The sequence below is a fragment of the Hakea prostrata genome, chromosome 6 (genome assembly GCF_041222555.1).
Source record: "Hakea prostrata isolate BN-2017 chromosome 6, UWA_Hpros_2, whole genome shotgun sequence".
Lineage (NCBI taxonomy): Eukaryota > Viridiplantae > Streptophyta > Magnoliopsida > Proteales > Proteaceae > Hakea > Hakea prostrata.
This window is the reverse complement of record NC_142605.1, coordinates 37,575,498-37,590,586: the sequence shown is the minus strand read 5'-3', so window position 1 is coordinate 37,590,586 and position 15,089 is coordinate 37,575,498. Positions and strand designations below refer to the sequence as shown.

The window sequence follows — 15,089 nt, the reverse complement described above, 5'->3', positions numbered from 1 at the left end:
TAATTAGACTCTCCTACAAAGACTCATTACACCATTAGGTCATAACTAATCTGATGGCCCATATTAGAACATAAGTTTAGTATGATTCAAATACCTCAACCTAAGTTGGGTATAACTTGAGTACCTCAACCTAAGTTGGGTATGACTCAAATACCTCAACATGATGGAGGATCGGGTGGAGAAGCAAGTAGTTGATGTGGCGGGAGCTAATCTAGGCGAGGAGGAGCTACTTCTCTTCTGTGACGCGGCAGTTCCTTTGGACTCTATTGAGCGTGGGGTGGGTTTTGTAGCTTGGTAGCATGGAGTGATCAAGGTGGCCTGTTGGAGCCTTGCATTGTGTTCTCCAGCTTTTGTTGACGAAGGTTTGGTCAACTCGGAGGCGTTCAACTCGGTTAAGGATTAGGAGTTCACTCTTGTTAGAGGTTTCATAGATTGCCTTCGACTTCAAGAGTAACTCACAGGGGTAGATCCATCCTCCCCCCCTTGAAGCAACTACAACCTTCAATGATGTGTTGCAGTTCACAGAGGAATTTACTTCTTGTTCCTTTACTTTTATTCCTAGGGAGGGGAATTCTTGTGTCCAGTCTCTAGCCTGGAGGGCCTTGCTTGTTCCAAGCCGGACTTATTGGTCTATTTCCACTCTAGAAGGTGGGGTTCTTCATGTCCTCCCTTTTTTGCCTGGGCTTTTGAATGGAAGTGCTTTTCACCGAAAAAAATAAAAAATAAAAGAATAAAACGAATGAAGCAATGGGCCAGTGGACTGGACCAGAACCCATAAACTCACTATGAGGGATGTGGTGAAGCTGAAGCCTTGTTTGCTTCGTTGCCAAGGTTGAGCTGTCAGACTCAAGTTTCTTGCTTAAACATCAGTGGAAATTTATCTTGTCAATTTCGTGAGTAAGAAACACGTTACTGTGAATGTATGGCCCAACACCACTCTTGGGCTTTCTATGGGCCAGGCCAGCTCTCCTTGTGCCGTATTACCCAATCACAACTTTTAGGTCAAACTTCAAACTGCAAGTTGCTTTTTCCACGTCATCACAACTCACAGCTCATACAGGACCGTGTGACTTCAGGAGAATCAGGACTACAGCCCGATAGCGACGTGGCAACACCGTGAAAACTCTGATCTCATCTTAATAGATGATCGAACCGTCCAATCCTTGTGGGGCCCATTACTCTATCAAATTTACGTTGTGATCTCCGTGTAATTTTCTTAGGTAATAGTATTTAACCACATGTGAACATTTAACGGCTAAACGCATAGCAGAAATATCTAATTTATATAGATTGGCTGGCTTCCATCGTCACAACGGCAAATTCAAACTTTTCAAATTCGATTTCCCACTAAAAACAAACGTCGGTTAAGCTATTACCGTCAAACCTAACGTCTTTAGGATCTGTTAACTCTGACCTATAAAATTACACATGCCTTCTTTGTTCCTCGCTTTTCACTTTCCCTCCTTTCTCATTTCTTCCCTCTTTCTTTTTTTCAATTCTTTCTTCATCGTCTGCTTCTTGTCTTTCTCAACCAGATCTGCTCGTTTCGTTCTTCAAAGTTTCTTGACTGTTCTTCTTCGCTTTGAATCCAAGCGAAGATGCGTGAGATTTTGCATATTCAGGGTGGTCAGTGCGGTAACCAGATCGGTGCCAAGTTCTGGGAAGTAGTGTGTGCAGAGCATGGGATTGATCCCACAGGAAGGTACCATGGAGACACAGATCTCCAGCTTGAGAGGGTTAATGTTTACTACAATGAAGCAAGCTGTGGTCGTTTCGTTCCTCGCGCCGTTCTGATGGACTTGGAGCCAGGGACGATGGACAGCCTCAGATCAGGCCCTTACGGTCAGATCTTTAGGCCTGATAACTTTGTCTTCGGGCAATCAGGCGCCGGAAACAACTGGGCGAAGGGACACTACACCGAGGGTGCAGAACTCATAGATTCTGTTCTTGATGTTGTTCGAAAAGAGGCAGAGAACTGTGACTGCCTGCAAGGTAATCTTCATTGTGTCCTGTTTTCCTTCTGATTTGTTTACGTTTCTGAAGCTGCATATGGTTTGTGTTTCTTTGTTACATTAATCTGATCACGTAGACTTATCTTATCTCGACTTTGTATTCTTTGATTCTGGTCTCGATTTTATTGCGATTCTAGGGCGTTAATCGCCATGAATGCGCTAGGGTTTCTATCTGATTTAGTCTTACAAGTAATTTGGTATAGATATTTCTTGCGTTTGTTATCTACTGATGAGATTTTCATTTGATACATTTATCAGCCTTCTAGACTATTTCGATATTGAAATATTCTGGATCTTGTAATTTGGTTTACCGATGTTTCCTGTCTCCAGATACTATCTGTGTTAATTGTGTTCTTGTTTTCTGTGTAGTGGTTCAGATTCATGAGTTCTTTCTTGTTTGTTTCAGGCTTTCAGGTTTGCCACTCGTTGGGAGGTGGAACTGGTTCAGGCATGGGTACACTTCTCATATCGAAGATCAGGGAAGAGTATCCAGATCGAATGATGCTTACGTTCTCTGTATTTCCCTCTCCGAAGGTGTCTGATACGGTTGTTGAACCCTATAACGCAACTTTGTCGGTGCATCAACTCGTTGAGAACGCCGATGAGTGTATGGTTCTTGACAATGAAGCTCTGTACGATATATGCTTCCGAACACTCAAGCTCACTACTCCAAGCTGTAAGTATTGTTAATCTCTTACATTTAACGCTTGCGTTTTGTTTACTTGATTGATGTTTAGGGTTTTGTTCTCCCACATCCGGACACCTTCTCCCATGTGATTGTTGTTTCCCATAAATTGGTTAGAGTTCCAGGTGGGCGCTTCGTTGGCTATACCCAGAGAGCGTTTGCTCTAAAGCTATGTTTCACCTATAAAAAAAAAGAGGGTAAAGATCGGTTATCTTTTGTCCATTTCTCTGAGATTTCATGTGAAATAGCTTCGTATATTCCCTGTGGATTCCTAACCTGGAAAGGGACAATTAAAAAAATAGAAGTGTAGAAAATAATCTCTGGCATTTCCATTTCTTCCCTTCTTGCTTTTCCTCTTGAGTCCTGTTTTCCCTTTTAGGACCTCCAGATTGGACGGTCACGTGAATCATAGTAATCCATTTATTGTTGTTGGGCTATCTTAATGCTACAGGTAGGACCTCACGTGATTTTTTCCTTATTTTATCTGTTTTGCTGTATTGAGTGTGACTTTTACCTAAGAGGAGGCTATTGGGTCCTGGGGGTTTTGGTTACCACCTGTATGATGCAAATGGATGGCTGGCGAAGAGCAAAATTAATTTGTTTTTCCTTTCAAAATTGACCTTATTGTGACAATTATTTTTCCCACGTTGCTTAACCAGTTGGAGATTTGAACCACTTGATTTCTGCAACCATGAGTGGGGTCACTTGCTGCCTTCGATTCCCTGGTCAACTGAACTCTGACCTTCGCAAGCTTGCTGTGAATCTTATTCCATTCCCTCGTCTTCACTTCTTCATGGTTGGGTTTGCTCCACTCACCTCGAGAGGGTCCCAGCAATACAGGGCTCTCACTGTACCCGAACTCACCCAACAAATGTGGGATGCCAAGAACATGATGTGTGCTGCTGATCCTCGCCATGGACGATATCTGACAGCTTCTGCTATGTTCCGTGGTAAGATGAGTACAAAGGAGGTAGATGAACAGATGATTAATGTCCAGAACAAGAATTCATCCTACTTTGTTGAGTGGATCCCCAACAATGTTAAGTCTACTGTCTGTGACATTCCTCCTACGGGTCTGAAAATGGCTTCAACTTTCATTGGAAATTCTACATCCATCCAGGAGATGTTCAGGAGGGTCAGTGAGCAGTTCACAGCTATGTTCCGCAGGAAGGCTTTCTTGCATTGGTATACTGGTGAAGGTATGGATGAAATGGAGTTCACAGAGGCAGAGAGCAACATGAATGATTTAGTTTCCGAGTACCAGCAGTACCAGGACGCCACTGCTGATGAAGAGTTGGATGAGTACGAGGATGAAGAACTCCAGGAAGAGTGAGAAGTAATAGTCTCGTGCTTTTAGCTTCCTCTACTCGCAATTTCCTGTTGCCTGTTGGGTTTTATCTCTGTTTTTTCGGTTTTCTGATAAAAGATTGGATTATATTCTGTTGAAACCTTATCTTAGATAAAATTTAGAATTTCATATGCAAACCATCTTCAGCTTGTTAACTAATTTTCTCTCTGGTTGAATCCCTTATTATTTGCTTCTCTGGTTGAATGCCCTCGCTGGGAACTTGTTTGGATTATATTCAAGTTTCCTTTAGTAGTAGTATAATAGTTGGATAATTTTTTGTTTTTCGTAAAGATCAGTTTTTTATTATTATAATTCTTTTTTGGAATTCAAAGTGAGGTGTTTCTTTACTCTGAATTCACTCAAAGGCATATGGGAGGACCACCTCTTTGAGATGCAATTCTCTTGTTAGTCAAGCTGTCAAGTCCATGGTAGCAAACGCACACCATTATTGTTTATTGATGTGCAAATCGACCTAATATAGTGTGGTGACCTAAAGGGTGGGGAGGATTGAATGTTTCATCCATCCCACACCTTAAAATCGACACGTGAACAACAACAAATGAGGGATATTAAGATTGTATAGGTTCTTATTAGCCTAAGCAGGAACAAGGGATAAAAAAAATACAAGAAATATATAAAATATAATGAATGCTTGAATTAAGGGTGCAAGTTTGCTTTGTATGACTTGAACTTGTTCTAACTTGGTGTAAGTGGTGAGCCGGAATAGAGCTTGAGATAAAAACTTTTATCTTAAGGATTGGTGAAGAAGGCAGGTTATTTTTTTTCCCCTTTTTTTTGTCCATCATTGTTGAGTGTTTGATCAAGGCTACCTTTAGCTAGACTCAGCTCGAGCCTACCACCTTATAAGATATTTATTTTTTATTATTATTAACTTTTTTTGTAAAAGTAATACAATTATGTGCTGTTTCATTGCTTTATGTTAAGATGAATGTTAAAAATAGGTTGTTTACCGAAAAAAAGGAAGAGAAAAAAAAAAAAAGGTTAAAAATGGGTAAGGGTCTGTTTTGTTACTTGATTTTAGAGATTTTGAATCTATGGAATCATGGTTCATAAAAATTAATTGTTTAGTTAACCTGATTATTTGGAACGAAATCTAGATTCATCCTAAAAAAACATTGATGGAGTCATAGTTCAAAAGTTTAGCCCTTTATAATAGGGGTGAAATATCTGAATTTTTTCACCTCATACTCATAAATTTACAGATTCAAGTTTTTAGTATGAAAATGTGAATCCCTAGATTTCATGAATCAAGGAATTCACACAACTAAACAGGTATAAATATCTCAAAACTCTGGAATCATGTAACCAAACAAGCCCTTAGGCTTTTAAATTCTCTCTTTCTCCCAAAAAAGAAAAAAATGTGTGGTTTGAAGTGATTCTATATCAACCTAATTAAAGAGTCTTCGAGACAACATAATTACTAATAAGATCAATATATAATATAAGTTGAATTATGCTTACCGTTTTGGTTAATGCTTATTGGCTATATAGAATACTAGTTATAAGGTTGTTGTATTATGAAGGCAAACAATATTTTGAATTGTATAATGTGAAGTAGTGAATTAAATGAACACAATAAAATGTTTACAATTGTAATGTTTATTTTAAATGTTAATCAGGTGAGACGTTTTAAGAGTATATCATTTCTTTTTTATTGGTTATTAGTAATTTTGAATTACTTTGTTCATACACTATGCATGATATTTATTAGAAAAACTTTAGGGACACTCCAAGATAATTGGCGAAAAGCATAATACCCCAAAACTATGTCAAATTGGCAATGACTTCCTTTTTTCGTTAGAAACATTGATTAATTAAAATAAATGACAAATATACCTAAGTTGTATTGTTCTAGATCTTATAATATGAAATGAAGAATTAAAGATAAATCAACAAGATGAAAATAAGGATTCAATCTTTTTGAGGGCAACATTGTAAAGTAACAAGATATTAATAGTAATGTATGAATTATGAGATTATCTAATGATGCATTTCTGAATATTGCTATCCCACCCCTAATATTCGATGGTTGTTATTGTTTGATAAATTAGCGGTAGGTTGTAATAGAGGCTTTTCTTTTAGTTAATAGAATTACCTTCCTACAAAAAAAAAGAAGAGATTATCTAAGGATGACTTAACAAAATTCGCTAACGGGAGTGTACCATTGTGAAAATTTAAGAGACATCTTTGGTTGTCATTATCAAATTAATATCTTTTTGGGGTGTCCATCATTTTTGCAAAATGTTTTGGGGTTTTTCTTAAATTTTATTTTAAATAGATTATGCATGATTGAGGATAATAAATATCATTACAAAAATCACATTAATAATCAAAATGTTTGTTGCTATTGTATTTAGTTATTCTATGCATTTAGTTATAACTCAACACAATGATTTTCAATTTATCCTTTTTTGAATAATATGATTGACATAGTAGAGGAAATTGAAATACTACTAATTTATAAGAAGAAAATCACAGGTAAATTTTTATTTCTAATGTCATAAAAATATGAATTAAATTATATTTTTTATTTTTATTTAGTTGAATGATTTTTCAAATCATTCAATTCCAAAATTTAACGTATTTCTAGCCTATTTTTTTTATTATGAATTATAACTTTGGTTGACTTAAAAAATGAACTTAATTTTGGTTTTTAAATTGGTTTTTTTTTTTGTTTTTTTTTTTTTTTTTTTTTTAATTTTTGTTTTTTTTTTTTTTTTTTTTTCCTTTTTTTTTTTTTTTTTTTTTATTAATATTTTATTTTTTTTTTTTTTTTTATTTTATTTTTTTTTTTTTTTTTTTTTTTTTTTTTTTTGTGTTTTTTTTTTTTTTCTTCCCCATTTTTTTTTCTCCTCTTTTTATTATGAATTATAACTTTGAAGTTGAACTAAAATATAAAAAAATGAACTATAATTTTGAGTATTATTTTATAAATTAGCTTATTAAAGTTACAAATTTGAAATTGTGGAGTAAAGTTAAATTGAAATTGTTGTAGTATAAAATTAATTTGATAAGAAGATTATATATATATATATATATACATGCAACTGTATATGAGAAAAAAAATGAAAGAAAATATTAAAGTATAAAGTTGAAAAAAATAGATAAGAAGACCATCATACTAAACAATAATTTATCTATTAAATTTCAAAATAATTAATTGATGTCTATAGCATCATATATTCTATTCTTAATGGTATTGCTTAACCTAAATAACAATAACGTTGTTATTTAATTCATATAATTTTAATGCTTAGATGTTCTTATAAATATGATTTTATGTTTGATTGTACTATTTCGTTATTTTATTAAGAAAAATATATATATTACAAAATATCAAGATTCATATTTCAACTCATATTCTCTTATTATTTAAAAAAATACAAAGAATAAATAAAATGAAATGAAATTTGGTCCAAAAGAAGAAAATTTTAAGCAAAGAATAAATTATGATAAAAAAAATGAATATAGAAATCAAGAGATTCAAATTTAGGAAAAAAATTTAAATTATTATTATTATTTATTTTTGAGATAGAAAGAATTTAATAAAATTTGTACCATATTTCATTATTTATTAAGAAAATAACATATCCTATTTCAAACTATATTCGAATAGTATAATATGATAGAATTTGATTTTTTATGGTAAAATATTAGAGATTGGACGAATTGACAAAAAAAAATGGTGGAAAATTTAATGCGGAAGAAAGTTTTTTTATTAGGGATCAAGGCGTTGGATTTAAAATAACAATATTTACGAGTTATTTTGTATAATATCTAACTTGAATAAAATTTTCTTTAAAGATTGATAGAAAAGAACGAAATCAGTGGGAGGAAATTCTCTTTCGAAATAAAAAATTACAACGGGTACCAACAATTTGTAAAGAAAAATAAAAAAAAATATAAGAAAATTAATAGACAAAATATAACATTTGAAATGAAGGATACAATAGTCAAAGAAAAGATTTGTAACGAAAGAGGAGTACATCCTTTTATATAATAGTAGGATAGTATGATATGGTATGATTGAATTTGATAAATATTTTTTATGATTTTTTTTTTTTACTCAATGTAGGATTGGTAAAGTGGAGACCACAAGGTCTTGGAACGTAAGGCTATACTAAGCAAACGGATCAGTTCCAAATCAGAGAAACTGGTGTCATTAGAGTGACAACACAATTATCCGCAACAAGAGGATGTATAGTTATGAGAAGTATTTGGATGGAGCGAAGGTGCCAAACTCATTGGAGATATGAAGAATACAGCTGTGATGCAGTCAGTCGGACTATGGCATTTTATTGTCTCAGACAAAAATAAATCATGTAGACTTAACCCTACCCCTATTAAAGGCTGACTCTATACCACCATTTCACTATTTTGATTCTTATAATTTGCAACTGAACTTTGATATTTTTTTTTTTGGTTAAAAGTGATTTTATTCAGGAGCATAAAAAGATATTTCAAGCACAGAAGTGAAGACATGTACTAAAGTCGTACTCCTAGTCAACATTGCCTTCCTAAATAGGTTATCGGCACTCAAAGTTATTTCCCGAAACTTTGATTAGATCATTAGGAGTTCAAAACTTGTTATTCAAACAAGATCATTCTGCGCTTGTCATTCTGCGCTTGCTTGTCGTATATATACCCGTGCAAGAAATGACGCTTTTGCATTTCATATGTTCGGCTGTAGATTAACTTTCTCCATTTATTTTTTAAATCCAAGTTTGAATGTTTCACGATTATAATAATCAATCCATTGCCAATCATATTATAATAGAGGTAAACGGTATAACTTATCTTTACGCATGCATTACCACCTCACGTGGGAGTTCGTATTCTGTTTCGCTTATTCGTTACGCAAATTTGGAAGCTTTAAAACCTTTTATCAAAAAACGGGAAAAAGTTGGGAGTTTTCCGGGGAGGGACGGTGCAAATGGAGATTTAAGCTTTCGAAGAAATTTACACAGAGCGGCGTTGTTCAGGAAGCGAAAGAAGAAGAAGAAGAAGATCATGGCGAACAAATTTTTGGCTTTAGCTTGTTTTCGAAATGATAGTTACAGTGGAGATTTGTCTCCTCGACCACATTATCCATCGATGCCCAAGTACCCTTCAGGTGTCGCCGTTGAGGAGATCATCGATGAATCAGAGGTTAAAGCTCTCTTCTCTGTTATTGGTATGACCTGCTCTGCATGTGCTGGCTCGGTGGAGAAAGCCATTAAAAGACTTCCAGGAATCCGTGATGCCGCAGTTGACGTTTTGAATAGCAGAGCCCAGGTTTTGTTTTATCCGAATTTCGTCAATGTAAGTCCCACAACTCCTAGAAACTTTTGTCTCTGTGTTGTTTATATTATCTTTTGTTTCTTTTCTTTTCTTCTTTCAATGGTGAATATTTGAATTTTTACCGAAGATTTTTCCATTTTTCTCTTTTTGACAACAAATTAAACCCACGGTTCTAAATCTTGGCCTGATTTATCAGGAACAACAATCATTAGGATTCCTTCTATGGGGATGATAATCAGATAAACAAATTCTCATTTTGGTTCTAATACTGAGAAAAATTTATGCGATTTTGTTCCTACCTTAATTATATCAAGAAAGGGGTAATCTGTTCTGTACTTTTTACCTTTCTTCATCCCTTTGTTGATGGCTTTCCAAGGCCGGTCAACCAGATAATTCATAAAATTGATCGCTTGAGAATGAGGTTTTGGAGCATCCCTTGTCCATGACACTGAGGAAATTTATATGATATCTGGATAAACAGATTAGGACCCAATTGAGTTCGTCCCTTTTGTAGAAGATCCTATCAAATGCTCTCTTGAAGAATCAAACTAGTCAATGGGGAGCTGGTCTGAACTGGCAGAGACTCTTGGATGCCTAAGTTAGCTCTATAGTGAGAGATAATTCTCCAAGCTGAGAATTAAAAAAATGGACTCCTGCTTCGCTATTAAGATGGCATATCAGTGTAAGGTTGATCAGATCGTAGACCATTTTGGAGGGTAAAATGTCATTTTTGAACTATCTCATGTTTAAAATCAAGAGTGAGTGCTAAATCTTTCCCTAAATCTTTTTGTGAGGAAGTGTTGAAGTGGGCTTGCATGTGATGAGTTTGTTCCAGTTTTTGAGACTACCATTTATGAGTTATGACTATATTCTGTCTTCATTCTCTTCACATTTGTGCTTGGTCTTTATAATTCACTTCACATATTAGTTGGATGCCATGGTTTGCTTAGTCGTTTTTCTATTGCGCCAATTAATGGCACTCTTTCACATAAAAAAACAGGAGGAAACAATTCGGGAGGCTATTGAAGATGTTGGATTTGAGGCAACATTAATCGAGGATGAGGTGAATGAGAAATCCCTGCAAACATGTCAACTACAGATAAAAGGAATGACTTGTACCTCCTGTGCAACAAGTGTTGAATCTGCTTTACAAGGTATTCAAGGTGTAAAGAAAGCCAGAGTTGGATTAGCAATTGAAGAAGCAGAGATCTGTTATGATCAAAAGATAGTGAACCTCAACCAACTTATAGAAGCAGTTGAGAACACTGGTTTTGAAGCCACACTTATTAGTACAGGGGAAGACAAAAGCAGGATACAGCTCAAAGTAGAAGGAGTACTCACTGATCATTCTCTGAGGATGATCAAAAGTTCACTTGAAGCACTTCCAGGCGTTCAGGATGTGGCAATTGACCCAACAGTTGATAAAATTTCCGTGTCTTACATGTCACATGAAACAGGACCACGGACTTTCATCCAAGTAATAGAGTCAACTGGTTCTGGGCGTCTCAAGGCAATGATATTCCCTGAAGGAGCACAAAGAGATTCTCCTAGGCAAGAGGAGATTAAGAACTATTACAAATCATTTCTGTGGAGTCTTGTTTTTACTATTCCGGTGTTCCTTACCTCTATGGTCTTCATGTATATTCCTGGTCTTAAGGAAGGACTAGATGTTAAAGTAATCAATATGTTGACTATTGGAGAACTTTTGAGGTGGATACTATCCACCCCAGTGCAATTCATTATTGGCTGGCGATTTTACACAGGGTCCTATAAAGCATTGCGCCATGGTTCTCCAAACATGGATGTTTTGATCGCACTGGGTACCAACACAGCTTACTTCTATTCCGTTTACTCAGTGTTGAGTGCTGCTACTTCAGAGGAATTCGAAGGAACAGATTTTTTTGAGACAAGTTCTATGCTCATATCCTTTATTTTGCTTGGGAAATATTTGGAGGTTTTGGCCAAGGGGAAGACATCTGAAGCCATTGCCAAGCTTATGAATTTGGCACCTGAGACAGCAATACTATTAACTCTTGATGGTGATGGAAATGTGATTAATGAGCAAGAAATTGACAGTCGATTGATCCAAAAGGATGATGTGATTAAGATACTTCCTGGTGCAAAAGTAGCTTGCGATGGTTTGGTTATGTGGGGTCAAAGCCATGTCAATGAAAGCATGATAACAGGAGAAGCCAGGCCCGTGGCAAAGAGAAAAGGTGATACTGTGATTGGAGGGACTGTGAATGAGAATGGTGTTTTACATGTTCAGGCAACACGAGTTGGATCTGAGAGTGCTCTTTCACTGATTGTTCGACTTGTGGAATCGGCACAAATGGCTAAAGCTCCTGTCCAGAAGTTTGCTGACCGTATCTCAAAATTTTTCGTCCCTTTGGTGAGTATTTTGTTATCATTATTATTTTTTATTCTCTTCCAAATCTTGGTTCGATTTCAACGCTCTGTTTTTCTACTTTAGTGAGCAGTTGAAATGCTTGGATGAGCTAATAAGTCTGAGGAAAGAATTGGTAGTACTTTTTCGTCTTTCATTTTTTTCTATTGAATGTCCCTTGATTGGTAATGCCTTCGGATAGTAAGTTTTAGAAACTCCTGACCTATACTTTCCATGTTTGATCATTCTAGTTTTGCTGTTGAGACAAACGAATGCTGAGGGATAAATAGCAGGAATTGGATTAATTATGAGATTTAATCTCCGTGCATGCACTTTTTTCATACATCTAAACTAAATCAGAACATGAATGACTAATAGCAGGACTGAGTACTAATTTTGTATCTGCTTAATGAGAAATAAAGTTTTTATTTTATTATTCTCCTGGACAGTTTTTAATCCATTGTGCTGTTGGTTGGCTCTACATGCAAAGTTCAGAAGGACTCTGGTCTGTGCTGAGTCTAGCTAGCTTCCTAATAATGAATATGCAGCAGTTATCAAACAAAGGCTCTTTGCTTTTCAAACTTTTGGTAACTGTTTGACTTGAATTCTTGCAGGTTATCACCCTTGCATTTTGCACTTGGCTTGCCTGGTTTTTAGCTGGAAAACTCAATGGTTATCCAAAGTCTTGGATACCTACCTCCATGGATAGCTTTCAGCTTGCTCTTCAATTTGGCATCTCCGTTATGGTCATAGCCTGCCCTTGTGCTCTAGGTCTGGCTACTCCCACAGCAGTTATGGTTGGTACTGGAGTTGGTGCTTCTCAAGGTGTACTGATCAAAGGAGGTCAAGCATTGGAGAGTGCTCATAAGGTCGCATGCAAGATTTCACATAATTTTTTTTCTTTCTATTTTTAATGCATCTAAAAATCAAATGGTTCTTGAATTTGGAGAGAGTTCATATTTTCAAGCTTTCCTTAATTTCTCTCTTCCATAGGATTTAAAGATCAACTTACATTTGTACAAAGCAGCCACTATCTTTCGATTGCAATTTCAAACATTAATAGAAGCTTTAAGAATAGCTGCAATTTTTTTTCTTTTTTTCTTTTTTGGTAAGAATTTCTCCATTAGGTGGACATGCAACATTTTGACCCCGCTCGGCCTTCCTGAGCTCTTTTGTGTCAGTCAAATTTTGTTCTCTTCTTTTCCATTGTAAGTTTTGTAGAACTATTCAATAGCATAACTTAATCTTTGGAAGCATTGTGTTTAATCTTTTCAGGTGAACTGCATTGTGTTTGACAAAACAGGAACCCTCACCATTGGAAAGCCAGTGGTTGTAGCAACAAAACTCTTGAACAGCATGCTTCCACGTGAATTCTATGATATAATTGCTGCTGCTGAGGTAATCCCTTTCTTCCTCCCCTGTCAGGTGTTGCTGGTACTTATTTTCACATGCATTCCATTATAGTCTCTAGTGTTTCAAGTACTAGAATGAAACTTCAGACTTACCCTTCCAACCTCCAAGCCCCACCAAACCAAAAAGGAAAAGAGCTTCAAACTCTAACAGGGTCTTGCTTCCTTTGGTTTCATTATGTAGCCTCTCTTTCAATCTTATCAATTAATCAGGTGCCTTTGATGTTGTGGCATGTTGTAAATATTCTTTCAGGTTAACAGTGAACATCCATTAGCCAAAGCTGTGGTCGAGTATGCCAAGAAATTCAGAGAGGATGAAGAGAACCAAGTCTGGCCAGAAGCACGAGATTTTGTCTCCATCACAGGGCATGGCGTGAAAGCAACTGTTCAAAACAGAGATATACTAGTTGGGAACAAAAGCCTGATGTTGGAATCTGGAATACCTGTTCCTGCTGATGCTGAAGAATTCCTGGTAGAAGCTGAAGTGATGGCACGAACTGGGATTCTGGCTGCGATTGATGGGGAGGTCGTGGGGTTGATAGCCATATCAGACCCACTGAAGCCTGCAGCACGGGACGCCATATCCATTCTCAAGTCTATGAATGTGAGAAGTATTATGGTGACAGGAGACAACTGGGGAACTGCAAATGCTATTGCCAGGGAGGTTGGAATTGAAACTGTAATCGCAGAAGCCAAACCAGAACATAAAGCAGAGAAAGTCAAGGAATTACAGGTAAAACAACTATAGGATTCTGAAAATTTTTGCCACCTTTCTTAATTCTGTGTCTTTTCTATTTACAACTTCCACATGCATGTTATGTAATCTTTTTCTTTGTGGTCCAGGCAACAGGACTAACGGTGGCAATGGTTGGAGACGGTATCAATGACTCACCAGCCCTAGTGGCTGCTGATGTGGGAATGGCGATAGGTGCTGGAACAGACATTGCCATTGAAGCAGCTGACATTGTTCTAATGAGGAGCAACTTGGAAGATGTCATAACTGCCATTGACCTCTCTAGGAAAACCTTCTCTCGAATACGAATGAACTACTTTTGGGCGCTGGGTTATAACCTTCTTGGCATCCCAATTGCTGCTGGTGTTCTTTTCCCATCCACTAAATTCCGTCTACCACCATGGGTTGCAGGAGCTGCAATGGCAGCTTCATCAGTTAGTGTGGTTTGCTGGTCTCTCTTGCTTAAGTATTACAAAAGACCCAAGAAGTTGGAAACCCTCCAGATTAGTGGGATTATGGTTGAGTAATCAGTCTTTATAAAGTGGATTCTAAGCTAGAGAAATTCTCAATCAACAAGAGGTCGCTACTCCCTCACTGATGATTATTTAGTTGAGCTCCCATTTTCGAGGAAAAATGAGAAGAAATAGTTCACATTCGACCTTTAGGCCTTTTCGGTTGGAGCACATGTGTATCTCTTGTTTGTAATCCTCATTGTGTTTGCTTTTGTTTGGCCTTGCGAGCCTCTGTTGAGCTTGCCCTCCCCCTATTTTTCTTTCTTTTGGTGATGAATTTTTTATTCATCCGAAACAAAAGTGGATTTGAACTCTGTACATATGCTGATATAAACTTCAAGTTGATAGAATGTTATGTAACTAACATCCCCAAAAGGACCTACTGAGGATGACGATGTGTTTCCCTGTATACATAGACATGAATGAAATAATGAAATCTGTTGTTTTTGAAGGTGTGGATTAGAATATATGTTGCTAGCTGAATCCAGTGGTTTATTTTCCCTGAGAGTGGCAATTAGAATTCTAACCAGCAGAGCCCAATTCCGATTCCTATAATCCTCTTCTGAATCCTCCACTTTTCGAGATCGATTTCGAATTTTTGCTAGTGTTTCATTTTCCATCCATAAGAGTCTTTGTTTTTTGTAGCATTTTCATCCATATAATAGTCAAGAGATAGAAAATGATCATTGTGTCAACATCAATA

At 36.3% G+C, this 15,089-nt stretch overlaps 2 protein-coding genes across 2 annotated transcripts; both read left to right on the top strand.

Annotated features, from left to right (window-relative positions):
- Positions 1-1,448: 1,448 nt before the first annotated feature.
- Positions 1,449-4,354, top strand: LOC149013870 (tubulin beta-1 chain-like). The gene is made up of 3 exons (XM_089159107.1): positions 1,449-1,992; positions 2,419-2,688; positions 3,357-4,354. The coding sequence occupies exons 1-3, from the start codon at positions 1,599-1,601 to the stop codon at positions 4,028-4,030; spliced, it is 1,338 nt and encodes a 445-aa protein (XP_089015233.1). The 5' UTR covers positions 1,449-1,598; the 3' UTR covers positions 4,031-4,354.
- Positions 4,355-8,893: 4,539 nt separating this feature from the next.
- On the top strand, positions 8,894-15,063 carry LOC149013869 (putative copper-transporting ATPase HMA5). Its single transcript, XM_089158335.1, has 6 exons — positions 8,894-9,367; positions 10,347-11,738; positions 12,347-12,601; positions 13,008-13,130; positions 13,395-13,874; positions 13,985-15,063. The coding sequence occupies exons 1-6, from the start codon at positions 9,077-9,079 to the stop codon at positions 14,399-14,401; spliced, it is 2,958 nt and encodes a 985-aa protein (XP_089014461.1). The 5' UTR covers positions 8,894-9,076; the 3' UTR covers positions 14,402-15,063.
- Positions 15,064-15,089: the final 26 nt, after the last annotated feature.